The 18525-nt window shown below is 42.1% G+C and overlaps 1 protein-coding gene across 6 annotated transcripts in view; it reads right to left on the bottom strand.

Annotated features, from left to right (window-relative positions):
• The window catches only part of LOC117741981 (protein furry homolog), a 53124-nt gene that overhangs the window by 21490 nt on the left and 13109 nt on the right, over positions 1–18525 (bottom strand). For all 6 annotated transcript variants that reach the window (XR_004610782.1, XR_004610781.1, XM_034549284.1 and 3 more), the window contains exons 2-29: positions 17469–17668; positions 12189–12242; positions 11243–11382; positions 11021–11111; positions 10761–10840; positions 10589–10669; positions 9631–9799; positions 9354–9446; positions 9119–9217; positions 8460–8561; positions 8029–8132; positions 7516–7624; positions 7261–7347; positions 6531–6702; positions 6247–6379; positions 5907–6014; positions 5133–5388; positions 4790–4972; positions 4612–4698; positions 3846–4105; positions 3542–3719; positions 3163–3287; positions 2696–2753; positions 2435–2526; positions 2056–2228; positions 1400–1560; positions 647–757; positions 6–160 (exon numbers count right to left, since the gene is read on the bottom strand). Coding sequence is in view for 4 of the 6 variants with exons in the window: in XM_034549283.1 (XP_034405174.1) it covers positions 6–160; positions 647–757; positions 1400–1560; positions 2056–2228; positions 2435–2526; positions 2696–2753; positions 3163–3287; positions 3542–3719; positions 3846–4105; positions 4612–4698; positions 4790–4972; positions 5133–5388; positions 5907–6014; positions 6247–6379; positions 6531–6702; positions 7261–7347; positions 7516–7624; positions 8029–8132; positions 8460–8561; positions 9119–9217; positions 9354–9446; positions 9631–9799; positions 10589–10669; positions 10761–10840; positions 11021–11111; positions 11243–11382; positions 12189–12242; positions 17469–17668 (3661 nt within the window). In the remaining 2 variants the exon portion in view is untranslated. The remainder of the gene's footprint in view (positions 1–5; positions 161–646; positions 758–1399; positions 1561–2055; positions 2229–2434; positions 2527–2695; positions 2754–3162; positions 3288–3541; positions 3720–3845; positions 4106–4611; positions 4699–4789; positions 4973–5132; positions 5389–5906; positions 6015–6246; positions 6380–6530; positions 6703–7260; positions 7348–7515; positions 7625–8028; positions 8133–8459; positions 8562–9118; positions 9218–9353; positions 9447–9630; positions 9800–10588; positions 10670–10760; positions 10841–11020; positions 11112–11242; positions 11383–12188; positions 12243–17468; positions 17669–18525) is intronic.

Raw genomic sequence — 18525 nt, 5'->3', positions numbered from 1 at the left:
TGTACCTGCTGCCACAGACTGTAGCGATGGCTTTGAAGCAGCCTGAAGCGAGCTGGTAGGAGCCTGTGTAGCAGCGATCCACAGCCCAGTTGAATAGGTTGACCTGGTCGGCATTGAGCTCCAGGAGCAGGATGACGACTTCACAGCCAAGCTGGTGGACCTGAGCCAGGATACCAACGCAGACTGTCTTTTCACATATATCTACTTCTGATGTTACATAACACAAATATATGAGGCTTTGTATTTTTCAAAGATACAGGGGAGTCAGTGTAAAATCATTCCAAAAGCTTTACTTCACAGAAAGAATATGATGAATTACATTTTCTTGGCTACATGCCCAGTGCCTGCTACACATCAAATCATTTAATGATAGGATGAGGGCTTCAAAGTCAATATGTTCAAGGAAAAATGTGTTCAATAAACATGCAGGTGATTTATCTTGTATCACAGTAAACTTGGAAAAAGAGAACATAAGACACATTTATTTTGATAGGAAAAATCTCTTCACTATTTGCCAGCAATCCTGCAAGATAGTGGTGAGCACTTGGCAATGTCTAGTGTTGGGCTTTTAGTCAAAGCAGGCCTCAGAAGGGGGGGCTTTCTGGGTCAGCTCTTTGTTTAATGTAGTAAAGCATTGGCCACATACCCGCTGATCCTGACAGGCGAGTATATTATCCAGCCACTTGTAGAGGTATCCGTCTGGAGAGAGGCCCACGTTATCAAACACAGGCCCGCAGCACAGCACAGCAGACATGGCCTGGAAGAACAAACAGTCAACATTTGCAACACTGCACACGGCTCAGAATGGTACGTGTTGAACTCCCAGAAGCCTTTTTTTGGAACTTTACACTGCAGCGCTGATGTTTACCAATCAACAAAGTCTGTCGCTTCTTCAGACCTAAAGATAGAAGTGGGCTGAGAGATGTGAAAATCGAGGCGGGCTTTTTGCTCAGTCACCCTTCAGTTCAGGAGAGAGTGCGCTGTACTTGAGTTAGTATTTGTCTTGTGGGTGGAGAGGAGTCCGTACCGAACAACAGAATTACATTTAAAATAAATATCTTGGCCAGCAGAGAAAGAATGGGAGGATTCTTCTCTGATCCAGCACCACCTGGTGATGCAGGGGCTCATTTTCAAGTGATTTGACTAGCACGCAGATTGTGAAAGGTGGTCGGTCTACAAAAAAGTTAGATCGTTATATCCACAAAACATATTTTACTGTATCATTTTACAATATAGAGGAAATGTGTGGACTTATTCTGCACTTGTTCTCGAACGTATGCCTAGTAATTGGATAAAGACAGACCAAGATACATATGTATATTCCTCCTATGCATTCAGGGGTTATGTTAATATATGTAAGAGATTGTGGAAGGCAACAGATTGCATTATACTTGTTTACCTTGAGGGCACAATATTGATATCTTGTGATCTGGTGATTCCTGTCACTGTAGCGGTCCAGAGGGGTGAACATGATGCTGAAAGGACCGGCCCACTGACTGAAGAGGATGAAGAGGTGATGCCGCAGGCTCTGCTGTGGAAACAGGAAGCGCCTGTGGTGCACTGGGGAGGGAGACAAGAAAGCCTGTTATAGGTCCTCTCATTGAGAGAATGAAGAGTCAGCAAAAGAAATTCAATCACTCTTAACTAACTACTAAAAGTGCATTTTTCCGATATGATAACAAGGTGCTGATGTCCCTTGACATATCATTAGATTTTCAGTGTGGACCTGTTAAGGCTTGGCAACCCATGCGTCATCTCCTAGCCTTGCCTGCTCTGTCCTTAAGCTGCACTATTTTTGGATCTACTCCCCGTGGGCTACCTCCAAATCAAGATCAATATCACGAGTCCCGTGCTCCATGTGATGTGCTTACCCAGCCGAACGGGAGCCTATTATAGAATTCACAATCTACAAATTGATAAAAATGACGGATGGACTGCATCAGGCATCCAAATAAAATAAATGTATTCAGCAATGTATCAATCTGACCCTGAGCATTGGCAATTATTCTGAGCATTGGCAAGAAAGGCCATTCAGGATGAATCTTTTCCGAGTACCTGGTACACATTGGATGAGGTTGGCCACCATTGCGCTGAAGTGAGCTCGGATGTCCTTGAGGATTTCTGCATCTTTGTCATTCTCAGCTTCCAGGAGCATCCGGGTTAGATCCACATACTCCAGGAAGAGAGCGCCCAGGGCGAGGGTGTCACGTTCCAGAGCTCCGTTTGTACTGTAGGAAAAACAGGGAGACGTCCAGTGAAAATAAATTACAAACCCAAATGAAATATTTCAACATGTATTTATGCTCAGGAGTTAAGTAGCACAACGGTTATATCTTGATGATCTTGTTTTGTTTTGTCTGCGCCCCCTTTGTGTACAGTGAGTATGATACTGTACAGTGTGGGGCTGTAATGGGGCAACAAATGCCACACTAACCTGTCACTGATGACACCCGCATCAGCCAGCAGCTCAAAGATCCGCAGCAGCTGCAGTCTCAGCAGGTCTCGTCGTTCACGACGCTTCTTGTTCTGCAAGCAATTATTCAGAAGAATCCATCATCACTTAAGTATTGGTGATATTATTATTCATCTTCATTTAGTGAAGATAACGTATCTTAAGTAAGTAGATCATCAATTAAATCCAGCAGTATGTGTTTTGGCTATGTTAAGTACTGTGCTGGAAATACAATCAACCAACCTCGGGTCTTCTTTCTAACGCTTCTTTCATGAGGGGATGGAGCTCTTCCACAAGTTCCCTGTGTGCAAGCAAACAGTCAAAACATACAGTCATTGTGAGGTAAAATGCTTTATCAAACAACTATCGTTAATACATTCCGTTAGATGGACAGATTACACTTCAGCAAAACGATTGTTAATTTTCTCAGGAAAAAAAAAGATCTTTAGGAAACAAGCCATCACATGACTATAATCTCCTGTTTATCGCCAATTTAAATCATCTATACAAATACAGGTCAAAGTACACTTTTACTACAGAGAAAATAATGGATTAGACTTGAACTTTATTTTGACTGGTCCTGTCCCATTAAAACAGACAACAATATGCTAATAAGTCGCTATGATATTTTGATGCTGTGCTGCTATCCATCTTTAAAATCAATGTGTAAAACAATTATAATAAACATTTATTTTGACTTTCTGATGTACCTGAATACAAGGGAATTGGTGCGACCAAAGCCCAGAACTAGTGACTCAGTCAACTCGATGCTCTCGGCTCTCATCAGTGGAACCAACTGCTTCAGGAGCCAGGCCACAGATGGGCTCCCAATAACCTGAAACATCAAACATCGACGGTTCAGTTTCACTCATAAATGCCTCACGCAGCTTGAACACCACTGAAGTACACAGGGCTGCATTGAGGTGTTCCTGTGAAGAATATACCCGCGTCCTGTTCCATTCATGTGAGATAGCTGCTGTGTAATTCGATGCTCAGAGATTGAATGTCAACAACCGCCCTCAACACCTGATCCTGATGAGACGAAGCACTGGGGGACTTAACAAGGCCAGGGGACAGGTAAGCAGCTACCTTGTTATCGTAGCCGACACCGCTGTCGGGCACGGCGGTCGTGATCTCAGGTGTCGATGCTCTCAGATGGCCGGGGCTCATGATACTGGGCTTGGCTACCCCGAAGCAAAGGATCAGGTAGTTTCTCCACAGGGTTACGTAATTGTCCCCGCTGGTCTTCTTCGCATACACTGGGTTACTGGTGAATCGTACAAAAAGAAAATGATTGGTTTTATCTATGCTGTGTATAACAGGGGCTCTTGAGGAGGAGTTTATCATATACAATGGGGAAAGGGTACCAAGTGGCTATTCTTCAAACACTTACTTTGGGTCTACCAGGGGCATGAGCATCTGCATTCGAGTGAAGGCGTAGGGCCAGGCGTAGCTGAGAGCCGTGGAGCAGTGCTTGGGTAGGTTGTCCTGTCGGAGGAGGCTGTATACGCACAGCACCCAGGGGTCCTTCACAGACTGGGCAAAGATCCACACGTGTGAGGGGCTCCTTATGTCATAATGGCTATTTACGAGCAGTGCGTTCCACTCCACGAGCCACTGGAGGTCCATGTGGTGGCCAGCTGGCAGGGCGACCTGCAAACAAGCAAGTGGCACAGTAGTGTCAGAGGTCATTACTGAACAACTCATGCAAATAGCAACATTTCTTCCGCCTCTCTCTTAATCCAGATGCTTAAGAAGAATTATTTCAATGTAAACTAGGCAGTTATTAAAACAAATTCCACATCAGATAATCACACAATATATTTAGAAAAACAATTCGATAATGCATATACGAACATTTACTGTATTATCCCCTTCTTAATAAATCTTAGCGTCATGTTGACAGCATTGCTGCTCAGTTCCAGCTGTTTGTTGCTCTTTTACATGCTAGATTACCAAAGCAAGCTTCTGTTTTACAGTATACATAACAAGCTTTTGCTGTTTTGTGAACCAGATTCCACGTGGCTAGATATTTAAATGACACCTGATCTTTACATGAAAGGAGCTTGAGTTTCTGGAGTAGATGCAACTAATGAGCATCTCACTGCGGTTTGAATACATCTTGATTGAGATTAAATTTGGAGCTGCAAACAACTCACCGTGTCAGAGACTGCAACATTGACGAAACTCTCCAGGATTACAGGGCTGAGCTGGTCCATGATCTCTATCATTGGTTTGTCATCATCCTGAGGTTGACAAAAAAACATAAAGTCACAGACTGTAAACTCAGTCATCAAACTGTAATGTATTCTGTCAGTTTAACCTTGTCCCATTTACCTCAGACTGTCCGATGGTCATAAATAGACTTCGTATCTCTTTCAGAATGGCGATGGCCAGTCTGCGGGTGCTCAGCTGACAGGAGCAGAGCAACACAAGCGCCAGTCCCTCCACTGCATGCAGCACAGTGGAGTGGGGACCTCGCTCTGCAGGCATCTTCACACTCGAGCCAGACTGCAGCAGCTGTGACATAAACATGGAAATAAAACAAAAAGCTGACTCCACAGTTGCATGATTTAAATGACACTTTAGAACAATTGTTATTTCTTCAACTGAACGAATGAGTCAAATTGTGATTACTCTTTCCCACTTGTGTCATAATTGACACAAAGGCGCGTCCTACCTCGGCTGTGTGTACTTTAGCGGTGTCATAGCTCTTCCCTGGGGCGACCAGGGTTAGTTTCCACTGTGTGAGCAGCTGCAGCAGTAATTTGAGGGATGCATCTAACAGTCCCTGGTGAGTGTCTTGGACCTCTCGTAACAGGAAGTTAGTGAATCCAAACAGAACGTCGTCACGCCAGTCAGAGAAATCAACCAGCAGACTTTGCAAGGAATTCTGGGCTATGAGACGCAGCTCGTTGTCCATGTGGATTGTCAATCTGACAACGAAGAAAAAGAAAAACTAGAATGAAACAGGTTTCTTGAGAGTAATTAAATGAAGTCTCTTATCCATTACCAATGAGAAGGTTTCATTTGAGACTGTCTTAACCTGAATATTACCCGGCGGGCAGGGTTTTAAGTGCAATAACTGCTTTAATTTAGCCAGCCTACTGTGTATAATATCATAAATTGTCAATCTTCCAGTTTCCTCACATCTGAAATAACCATTAAGTGTAAGAAAACCAGAATGTAAACTATTTTATCATCAATGGACAGTAAGAGCACCTTTATCAGACGAAGACTTGTCAAACGCAAGTAAAACTCCATATGCGGAGTCTTCAAACAGAGCAAACAGTAATGAAAATGAAACCTTCATGTATTACATAGTTTTGAACGCAGAAAACTTTTATGTGTCGATGCTGTATAAATGCAGATACATATACATATATGTGTGTGAGTGTGCTGGCAGGGTTTTGTCTTCCTTATAAAGGGGCTTTCCCCAGGAGAGGTGACTCACCGAGAGAGCAGGTCTATGAGCTCTGGCTTGGACATCCCGTCAGGCAGGATGCGAGGGATGGCAGCGACACACGTCCTGAACAAGTCAATCTTGGGCTTTCTTTCACCTCTGGAAAGGTCAGATTTTACAGTAGGTTTGACTTCCAAAGCTTGCTTTCAATGTGTTCAGCTGTCAAGTGTGAACTGAACTAGGATTGGGATAAATAACCAGATTGTCATCCAGGGTTAATTAAGATAAGGTCAGAGTTTATGTCGGGACTGGAACCGCTTTTAACACTCGGGAGTTTTTCCAACTTGAAATGCTTTGGCCACTAAGATGCCAGAGAGGCGTGTGCACTTACGTGATCATGTCCTCAGGCTCCTTGTTCAACATCTGAGCATTTGTCATCATCATGCATCGTCCCACATCTTTGTCCAGGTGTCTGAGGATATTGTCAATAGCCTTCCGCACATGAAAATAATACTGTGACATCCCTGGAGAAGAAGGAACAACTGTTGATGTCACTGTTACTCATCTGCAAACAGCCCTTTAAATTCCACATGTGATGTTTAAGCTGTCACTGCTAGTTGAGTCTGCAACTGCGTGGCATTTTCAGCATTCCTGACCGTGGTCAGTCTCACTCACCAATGACTTTGGCCTCCTCATCTGTCAGCGTTTTGCTCAAGTATGTCTTCTTGACTCTGAGCGTATTCCCAGAGGGCAAAGTGCAGCCAGTGTTCGGCATGGGAGGCTCGCCGTCCTTCTGCTGCAGTTTATCGGCTATGACCAGGAATGCTCTCAGACCAATATTCATTCTCTGCACAAAAAAGTGTAACTGTTTTTTAATAAATGTTCAATATTGCATTATTTGTCATGTGGGGAAACTGACAATGAAACATCACTTTAGCTGGAAAAAAAATCTATTGTATCAGCAACTACATGTGGTAAACATTTGATTATTATGAGCATATTTTCAATTGTTTTGAGGCCTTACAAATTGAGGGAAATGCTGTTACATAAGCGTCGAGTAGACACTGTGTACTGTATAGTAGTCTCTATTTGGCTTGATGTGTCCCTCACATGTTCAAAGAGTCTGTAAAATTAGCTGCACATATTTGTTTAACCTAATGTTAACCACAACAACACTATGTTTACTTTCTTTTTATGAGACAAACGTTGTATCTGTAAGAATAACCACGAATTCTTAATTTCATTTTTTAACTACAGATCAATGTAGGTAGCCCGGGACACGTTATGAGAAAGAAGTATTATTACTTTCAGAGAATGATATTTTGACAGAGGCTCAATGGGGCATTTTCTTCTTATATCTTTCTATAAACACATTAAACTGTATAAGTGAATGTTGAATGCATACCTCTGGATTAAGACTAAAGGCTTTTGCAGGTTTCCCAACACAAAGAAGGTCGAAGATAATCTCTCTCATGGCAAAATCAAGTCTTTCCTGTAATGAAATACGGAGATAAATGTGATGTGTTAAATATGACGTCATGAACGTCAAGAGATACAAGTTTCAATGAGATATATTGTCCTGGTATATTTAACATAGAGTTACATACCACATAATTAGTGTGAGTTCTCTATAGTGCAGTAGAGCCCATTATTGTGTTACCTGTGCAATGAACTGGATGATTTTGACAAAGATATTGAGAGGCATGTCTCTTGGTACCACACTGCGGGAGCCTTTGGGTAAAAGTGTTGTTATAATGGTGTTGAGGCGACTGTGGACACAGAGAAATAAATACGTCATGAGGATACCTTTAAACAAGCATTTAAAAGAGGTTTGGTAATATTACATAGAAAGCTGTATTAAATTGGTGTCCTCCAATGGAGAGGAGGTATATCTTTAGGAATAAATATGGGCCTAATTAACAGGTTTAAAATGTCCGACCAGTGCCATTGGCACTGGAAATCTAGTGCAGGCCTGACCCGAGTTCATACATTAAAAAAACAAGTAACAAAGAGGGAGGGTTTGCAGTAAAAAGGCTACATGAATGTATTTTTTTTTTTCCCTAAAGCCAAAATCCATATGGACTAGAAATGATCATCACAGAGGGAAACAATTGTAAAAGCAGTCCACAATTCTTCCTCTTTGGCTGAGGTTAAGGAGCTTTAAGATATTTACCCCTGTGTTGCAGTGTTGCTCTCACACTTGATTCTGATCATGTAGACCCACAACAGTCGATACAGGGACTCCAATGCAACGCGAGCCATTTTAGGGTCTCTGCTCTGTAATACAATTACAGTTATGGCAGAGAGTCAGTGACAGAACATCTTTTCAAAAAGTGGCAGCCTAAAATGATATGATGACAAAATGACAAGAGGTTGTTACTGTAATCACAATAGGCTTGTATACTACATTTAATGCTGACAAGAATAATATAAAATACTAAGCAACAATGTAAGTTAGCACGATTTGGTTTGACAACTGAAGCGGAGGCAAACATTTTGTGCATATTTGATAAGCACAACCTTTCTGTATCTGAACAGCCCTCTATGATTGACAAAGACCACTGTAGTGTGAATTAAAGGCTGCTGGTTTCCTGATTGCGTTACCTTCAGATTTGAGAGGCAGTTGTTGAGGAAGACATGCCATCTGTTGAGGAAGAACTGTTTCTGGCTGACACACAGCAGGCACGTCACCAACGGGTAAAACGCCTGCGTAGACAACAGTCACTGATTAGATCTATTTTATAATGTTGAAATAGCTTCACACTGACTTAATGAGGGGTTGAACAATTATCGTTTCCATGTGTAATATTTGAGTTTGTCCTTGAAGTGGATCATTTGACAAATGATGCATTATCTCTGAACCATATCTGCATTACAGCAATGTAAGACCATTTTTCTCCTTTGTTATTCTTCTTGCTATTGCCGCGAGGTTTGTTGTCTTTCCATGTCACTGTGAACTACTGTGTTGAAATGCTGTATTGAAAACTTTAGATATGCTGATATATATACTCCACTGTGTTCATGCTCGTTTTAATGCTTTGAAATGACAGCCTGTCTTGCCTCATAAATTACTCCTCGTGTGGGCGATGACGTTGGAAGAGAACATTACACAAGAGTGACCTTGAAATGCTTGAGGATTCACAGAGACCACAGGCATCCAGGCACTCTAAGCATGCAGCAGAGGATGTCAGGAGTGGAAACCAAACGGACGTTTACAAATCTAACAAGGCCAACAATCAAGTGTCAGTTTGCTTTTCACCAACCAGTGAGTGCTTCTTTCTGGAGGACAAGTCCAGGGTTGTGTCGTACAAGCTGTCCACAAAGTTCCTCAGGCAGGGCACGTTCACCTCATTCTTCACGGCCTGGGACAACATTACACATGGTCACGTGACGAGACAGTCCTATCCAGAGGAGTGCTCTTTTACGATGTTAATTAAATATTGTGTAATGCATGCAACAACACAGACTGAAGGGGAAAAAATATATATAAAAACGTACCGCTGCAACAGGAACCAAAATTTCAACAAACAGACCAGCCAAGGCATGCTTAATGTCCTTGTCCTTCACTTCCAGGAAATATTGGGCGCACTCCTGTAAAAAACAGAGTTGTAAATGGTTTAGCGTACAATGAAAACTTATAACACAACTGTACTTGTAGAGTTTAGACAAAAATGTAAGAACATATAAATATAAGCTCTACTTATAACACATAATCAATTTACTGTAGTAAGGCAGGTTTATGATCATCAGTATAGATGGTAGAAGTCTGCCGTACCTGCATGAACTGAAAAGAAGCTTCAAAATCCTCGACAGGATACATCTTTATTCGGAAGAACTTGACCCCCATGATGAGGCTAATAGTACTCTGCACTACATAAGGACTCTGCTCTTTCTGCCGCAGCTCCTTTAACTCAGTCATGAACTTCTTCTTCACAGAAGGAAACCTGAGAGAGAGAAAACACGATAATATATATAAAGACATGCCTGTATAGCGCAGTCAGACAAATCCCAAATCAACACTTCCACAAAAAGGTTCCTCCACTTCAGAGTTGTGACAGAGAGAGAATATAGACAATTTTCAGGGAGCACGCCTCCCAAAAATACCATTCCCTCGTCTTACTCTCAGTATGCAGACTCTGAGTCTGTGCCCCGAGATGAACTCCTGGCATAGCACCGGATCCCTTGCCCAAATTGAACCAGAGATGGGATTCTTCAGCTGTTCTAAATTTAGAAGATAATTCATTTTGGGAGCTCACGTTGAGCTTAATCTCTTCCCTGGTGCCTGGTAGTGTACTCGTACAAAACTGAATACAGCTGTTTCTGCATCTTAATAAAGTGAGGAGAAATTGTTTATTATTCATTGTTGAGCCACCACCAAATACAGCTGTGAGATACACCTAAATACTTTTGGTTCACAGTAAAAAAATAAAAGAAGCCTCTCAGCGAAGTATCTTCTGCAGGAAATTAAGCAGAGTGTACTTTTGAAAGGAGGAATGAAGTGTGCTCACCAACCATATCTCTATTTTAAGAGTTTGTTCCTTGCTGCAATGATCTGAAAACTTCAAATAAACAGACATCAATTTCCAGTCCTAGTTTGGTGTGAAGGGGACCTGTCCAAAAGTGTGTCGTCTCTACAGTCTGTTCCAGTCTCTTGAACAGGGAGATGTTTTACAGAAAAGCCCAATGAATGGTAACACACCATTATGACACCATAGTTCTGACTCTGTTCTTACTTGGACTGGGCTAATACGCCGATGATTTCTGCATAGAGGTCTGCTACAGTGTGCATGTTGCCAGTGTTCGGACCATGATACCTGTGGGACAGAAAAAACAGAAAAAACACACCTTAGAGAAACCTTCAGCGACAAGAAAGAAGAGTGGTTCTCGATAAAGGCAGAAGCTTACCCCTCTTTGTATCTAAAGTGCTTAAAGGCCAAGTTAATGACCTCATTGACCAAACTGTCAAGAACCGGGTGGAGCGGCATCTAGTGAACAAGCAGGAGACACAAAGGCGTGAGAATGAATGTTCAAAAACAACATATTCACAAACTACCGGTTATGATAAGTATCTCTTATCTCTATCAGCAGTGAATGCCTACCGCTCTACTTAAGAGAGTTTTATATCATACAAAAATACGATAAACTAGGCAGCTATGTCAATGCACCTGTTTCAAAACTTCTATAAGAACAAGAGAGAAGATGAAGTCGATGGCCAAATCCCTCCTTTCAAGTAGATAATCTCTCTGCTGCTCGTCGCTGTTAGAGAGAAAAAACAAGAGCACAGGTTTGCTACAATTGTAAAGTGCATGTGAGCTTCCCCATTACTTCTGTATATCTTCCACAACGGACCCATTGTTCCATGCAGTAATCAATGTAACGATTCTCACTTTTTGGACTTGGTGTTGGCTCTAGGCCGGTACTCGTGCAACTCCTCCTCTAGTCCATTTTGTCTTTTGTACCAGTCGAACAACGTGCGCAGGATGGAGGGGAGACAGTACTCAGCCAAAGAGCTCATGGTGCTTATCAGCTGGAATAAGAAGACACATTCGTTGCGTTTGTGTTTGGCAGTTCACATACCAAAGTACGAGAGAGAAATCGACGCTTTCTTTGTTTATTCGTACAGCAATTTAAACAAAGACAATTCATGTATGTTTCCTATATTTGAAAATAGAGGGGAGTAAATGAGGGAGCTTTTGAGTGAAGTCCAAAGCTCCATTAAGGAACAGAGGATGAAATTGAAGGGCGAACCGGTCCTCATTTGGACTCTGCAGAGAGACAAGGTGCCCATGGGCCAGCCTCCCTCAGTCTTGGGGGAGAGAGAGGGAAGAGGAAGGAACGGGCGGGATGGGCCGGGCACACAGGAAGGGAGGAGAGTCTGGTCGGGCTCGGGAACACAGCGAGCCCTTCATTCAGCACGAGGCCGGAGAAGAATCCGGGCTCTGTGTGGCTGCTGAATGGCCTCACGCAGCAGCACAAACACACCTCTGTGGCTGTGAAAGGGCCTTCTCTCCAGAGCCACGGACCTGCTGGACACACCTAGCGCAGCGCTAGCGCCAGCTCTCAAGGTAAACACTCCTGCCTTTGACTGGATGTGAAAGACCTTTTGGGATGTGAGCAGAGCTTTCACCCATCAGCTCTTTCATGGTACAGCGCATCATACGAGAGACGTATTTTAAAAGTGCATGGGCACTCACAGGGAGAGGCAAAACAGTTCAATGTTGGTCTTTTATATAATCGATTGCGGGTTACACTGTAAAATCACAAATTGCCATCCTTTAATCTAATTGTGAAATGAATAAATTAATTGTGTCCATCACTTTTCACAGCACTTACTTGGTCAAACTGAGAATCTTCTCCTCTCTGCAGTGACTTTGTTAATGGCTTTTCCTAAAAAGAAAACACAGAAAAGAAAGAGTAATTTTACAACTTGTGTAGGTTTTCTTATTAGCAAGTCAAACTGGCAACGTTCAGTCTGAAGCTCGTAACTCCATCCGCCAGGTCCGAAGACTGTGTGGAGTATTTTTGAACGGGGACTCATTACAGCCCAGCTAATGAGAGAGCCATCAATCAGTCTGATGTCAGCAATGAGCATGCAGGGTCAGATATTAAAGATAGGACAGGCATGACAGCTCCCATTATTCCAGTCTTCTATCATCGGAGGTAAAGGCCTTCATGGGGATTTGGGTCATACACGGTCCTGAGTTCTGTACATCATTAGTAGCACACCATACATGTTAGAAAATATCAAGAGCTGTTGACCAGGACACAACATTGTAACACTTGACTATATAATAACACACTTAGCATTTAAACATTTTTAAGATCTTAAGATATTCTAATTGGTTCAATGAGGCAGCCCTTTTTGTATTCCATTTCAGGAATTCAATTAATTAATATTTACAGTAAATCTTTGATATACAGTAAGTGAAAAATGGCCCATAAACTACCAACTTCATCATAGAAATGATGATTACCAAAGCCTATTAAAAAATGCAATACAGGAAAAAAAGAAAAGAAAAACAATTGACCAGATCGTATGAATTGGCTACAATGAAACACATTCAAACTTTATATTCTTCTATCTAGTTTCATTGTTCTAGAATATGTAACGCCTTGCCTGAACACTGACTTTGTAATATCCTGGGAAAGTCAAAACAAAGATGAATACATCAAATTACAAAGGTTTACTTTTAGTTTTTAAAGATATTCAACGCAGCTTTAGCAGGACACACTATCTGACACACACACACACACACACACACACACACACACACACACACACACACACCAATATGAGTATGTTTACACTGCCACCTGATTTATCCTTGCACAAATCAAAGCATCCGCTTCCCTCTACCTTTTTGCTACTCTGCTGCCTCTTTGGCCAGACAGCAAATCCCAGCACATCGCTTATTTGATGATGAATCCAAAACAGCTAACTGTCTGATGTGTCTGACATTGACATTGCATGGGCTGATGGTAATGTCGCTCCCTCTCTTGCAGCAGCAACACCAGCTAAGCCCTCTGCTCTGATGGACTTGTTAGTTATTGGACAAATGCTTACATCTGAGGAGCCCATCAGTGCTAGAATGACAGGAAAGTCGATGCCTGTCAAGTTTTAAAAGACTTTATTGCCCTTCGTGGCAGGCTGATACAGCAACACTGTTTGTATTCAATTAATAAAAATGAATAATAATGTACACTATATTGATCCCACAGTGGGGAAATTATTCTCTGCATCTGACCCATTTAGTTATTAAGGAGCAGTGGGCTGCAGTGAAGCATCCAGGGAGCAACTGGGGGTTCAGTGTCTTGCTCAAGGACACTTCAACATGACCTATGGCAGTGGTTCTTAAGCTGGGTTCAGCGAGTCACTCTCAGGGGTTCGGCAGGGGTCAAGACACTCACAGTAAAGGTCGGTTCACACTTGCAATGTCGGGCTGTTTTTGTCGGTCGTCAAAAAATGCTGCGTTCACACCAAAAAAGTCAATGCACAGACATGAATGGAATGAACAGAGCGAAGCGAATGATTCGCCGGACGCGATCAGCGTTGAGAAGCTCCGCCCTTCATCACTGACGTCGTGCCGTTGTTGAATCTAACTGGCTGCTGCTGCTCTGGTAGCGCTGGAAGCGGAAGTTATCGAGACGTAGTCGGTGAAACTCCCCGAGCTGTGTGAGCCTAGGGGTGATGTTATGAACCTAGACACGAGGGCGTTAGATGTTCCGACGTTTGTGGGATTTCCACAACAAGTATAAAGCTGAAATAATGGTTATTTCTTTCTGAGAAAAAAAATTAGGATTCTGTAATACAATCTCATAATTTCGATTTACTATCTCATAATGAGATACTATCTCATTATTTCGACTGAGGGCGGGGTAAAAGAGCAGAGAAGGGAAGCTATGGTGAAGAAACAGTGAAGCAGGTGAAGTAAAGTTATGGTTTGAGTTAACTACTCTTGTCACTGTAACTGCAATATAACCTTGACAGGTAAAAGCCAATGAGAGGAGGCTAACGGCCGCTCAACTCCATGTAGAATAGCGATATTTTATGCTATTTTCACCGCAGTGTCTCGGTATGTTTTACTCGAGCACAGAGCGCTGGTTAAGCTAGCGGCACATCGTTGTAAAATAAGCTAAAGCTGTCTGTATGTGACCACCTGGTGATCTTAGAGTTTGGAACAGGCTCTCTTAAAAATGTCAAACTCTTCTCCCGGTGGAGACGGCAGCCCCTCCGCTCTCCCTGCGGTACCTGCACGCAGATGAACGCGAAACGCAACTCTGTGTTTTGATGTCAGCGATTTGTTATTATATTGACATTTTAAATTAGTGTCTGGTAATATATTACTCGGTTTATATATAGACTTACTGATGTGAATATAGTACGTCAGTAGGTTATACTACACTGTTTAATTACATGTTTAAATGTTGGCATGCACCAAGATTAAGATATTCAAACTATTTTGTGACTCTCCTTTTATATAAGCTACATTTACATTAAATATCGTATCCCGTATCGTTCAATGCCTTTCAAATTCATATCAATATTGGAGAACACAGTAGTGGTATCACATATGTGCAAAGTTGCAATGCCACTTCACTTGCAAAATAGCTCATCTGTAGCCCAAGACTCTTGTTGTGTATATATGATGATATCCTCCAATAACGTTCCTTGTAATACATGATCAAAGGATGGATAATCTAAGAGACTTCTTGAGACAGAGAAATGTTCCTGAGGAAACAATAGAGACCCTGGAGCACCATCTCAGAAAAGAAATGTTCTGAAAGCAATGAGAAAAATATGAATTGGATGGATGCATTATGATAATGAAAAAGAGGCTTTCAAGCAAGTGAGAGAAGGTGAAACAAGAAAAGGGTGTTTCAAAGGATGCTCCGAAAATAGATTTTATTCAGGCTTGTTCTTTCCAGCAATGAGAAAAAAAAAAAAAAAAAATCTCCTTTCAAGTAAAGTGCAAGTGAAGTGGCATTGCAACTTTGCATTTGTACAGTTTTCTTTCTTCACACTTTGTGCCCTAATGAAATATATACCTATGTTTTGAAGAAAACATATTTTATTTTTCCAATTACGAAGGGTTCGGCTAATGCACTGATGAAGCTTGCAGGGTTCAGTACCTCCAATAAGGTTAAGAACCACTGATCTATGGGGAGAGCGGGGATTGAACCGGGTACCTTGTGGTTACAGGACAACCACTCATCCCCATGAGCTACAGCCGACCCATATTAAACCACAGATTTACAGAATTTTTTTCTACTTCCATTTCTTCTGTATTTGATTAATTATTACTGACTACAATTTGTCGAACATGACAGATTGAGTGAAACGAATTCCCCAGAATGATGAGGATGAGCAGGAGGGACAACTGCATGCCAACAACAACTAGGCAGGGCTAAAACAAATGACTCAGCCGAGTGTCCGCCGGGAGCAAAAACAAGGAGAGACACATCCTCCTTGCAGTTCTCCTGAGGGAGTTCCACTGAAACGACGGGGTGCACACTTTCCCTGCGGTAATTAACACTTCCCTGCAGACCGGGGTTGGTGACTAACAGCTTCCTATGAATCCCACTCCCTAAAACTGGACACTGACACAGCAGCCACAAGTAAGCAGACAGTAAATCAGACCTGTACGACCTGCATAAAAACATTGGAAATAGTAGCTACAATAAAGGGTAACCACTTCTTCAGTGACGTAAAGCCACAGGTTCTGTTCTCTGAGGCTTTTCTCAGTAATAAGGGTTAGGGTTAGGGTTAACCTAACCCTTTTTTTTCAGCAGCACTTGTGTGATACTAATGTGGCTCTGGGAGCAGGTGGTGAGCAGTGCAGTAGCTCTTCCCTGTCTGCCTGATTGTCTGTACACAGAATTATTTATGACAGCTGTTGTTGGCACCGCTGATCGGCTTCAACCTCCACTGGTGATAAAGTCTCTCAAAGATTTGATTGGAAGCGTTTACCTTCATCTAACTTTTCAGAAATGTTCATTAGTTGGTCTCATTAGTCATAACACAAAGAAATGGCTAAACACAGTACATAGAAAAGAAGAATGCAAATTATTCAGTGGTGTGCTGATGAATAATCAAGCCGGAAGTACATTCCTAATCAAAATATTAGGCATTTGACCGTTAGCTGAAAGCCTCAGAATGGACTGATTATGATTGTGAAAAAATACCAAACATTCTAGCGACTTGTATGAGAAGATTTTCAGCTTTTTTTTGGTCATATATCACAATAAGATGAATATTTTAAGGCTCTCATATCCTAACAGATTGATTCAAATAACCTAAAAAAGAATCAACATCATAACTGCTATTGAAATAAATGACCACTTTACCCTCTAACAATGCAGTGCAAATTTACAGAACAATGAAGTGAGGTATATAAGGTATATAAATCCTGCAGCAAATCTATTAAAAACTATGTGCAATCACTTACAAATCAACCTGGAACAGCTATGTTGACAAACGATGAAGCCTGTAAACACTGAAGCACACACGATGAAGCTGGCCAAATATTCCCCATCTTGTCCCGAGGCTGCTTCCTCCGTTGTGCGGATGGAGCTGCTTCACATAAAAGCACCTTGAGCTGACAGTAATTACGTTTGACAACGTCGTTAACATCTCCACGTTTATGTTTGAGACTTAGTTGCATGCCCAAGGCCTCGACGGGGATCCATCACTTTGAGGTGTAAACGGTTATTGGCTTTATTAGAATTGAGTCAGACTGTTGGTTGTTACATGAATATATATCCGAATACTATGAATTGATCATGAATCAGATGAAAAAACATGCAGGATGATAAGCTTTAAAAATCAGTTATTGAGCAGTGGCACTTGTGTTTACAAAGCGTAGTGTTGGGGCCCCTTGTCACATCTTTGATTATAACAGTTCCACCAAAGAGAGAAACTATTTAATTTAAATTACTTTTTAGAGGAAAAATTGTTTTAAAAAAAAAATCATTAAAAAATAACAACACAAGCGCGATGTTTATGTGTGTATGTGTGTATTTGCGTGTGAGTCTGTGTGTATGGCAGGTGTAGCCAATCCCCACAGGAAAGGAAGTGCAGCGGCCCTCCAGTCCGCCACTCTCTAGACGACTCACCAGCGGCTCAGCCATGATGAAGCGGATCTTGCGCTCTGACATGGTGGTGAAGTTGGCGAACAGGCTCTTGAGGACGTACTCGCCCGGCTTGCTCTCCGGGTCAATGCTGATGGGCAACATGGCTGGTGGGCCCTTCTCCCCCTGAGGAAAGCAGACTGGAGGGATGGGGGCTTTACTGTATCCGTTTCCCACAGGCGAGGCTGCGGAGAGAGAACGTGTGAGATGATTAACAATGTGAAGTCCAACACTGCCAAATCAAGCACAAATTAATGGGACAGGACCAGATCTGTTTACGTAGAGGGATCACCGGATAGAGTATTACAGAGGAGCTTCCAAACATGGACATAAAGTTCCCAACATGTTGAACATTCCTGAGGGAGACGGTCCAAAGGGCACAGGCTTGCCCCGAGTCTGCTCTTTATTTCCTACTGCTACAGTGAACAGAGCACATATGGAAATTAAAAACACCATGACCAGCAGCTGGTGTTTTTATTTCGTACCAAAGATGTCATTGCCCTTTGAGGGAAGCAAAAATCTTGTGCATCTTTCAGTCAGTGTTATGATGTGGCCCACGTTTTAATTACGGCCTGGCTGAACCCTTAAAACCCCTCAAATTAACACACAAGTTGAAATGTGCCTCAGTATTACACTCTGCTGCTTACACACACAAAAGTGCTAAATATAGTGAATAACTGGATACAAACATCTCATTAGAACTGTGAGATTTCTATTTGGCCTGAAACTCTGCAAGTGTCCACCTCACACACTGCCATAAATAAAATGTGTTAAATATTCAGAACAGACAGAGGACACTTACTGCGTCACAATGATAACTACATTTCCTTCAGCTCCTGCAATCTGAGCGTGTTAAAGTGTGCCAGTCTAATAAATAAATGTGACGGGACAGAAATCACATCAGCAGAGGCAAAGTACAGCCTGCACTGCGTCAGGAAAACAATACATCTGTCAAAGTATCATATCAAACACCAGACTTTGTGCTCGGCACAAGTTTTGTTTCCTTTGCTAGTTGAATTATGGATCATAACCGTTTCAAACC

Source organism: Cyclopterus lumpus, chromosome 13 (assembly GCF_009769545.1).
Source record: "Cyclopterus lumpus isolate fCycLum1 chromosome 13, fCycLum1.pri, whole genome shotgun sequence".
Classification (NCBI taxonomy): Eukaryota; Metazoa; Chordata; class Actinopteri; order Perciformes; family Cyclopteridae; genus Cyclopterus; species Cyclopterus lumpus.
Note: the sequence above shows the minus strand (reverse complement) of the source record. Positions and strands in the feature narration are given on the sequence as shown.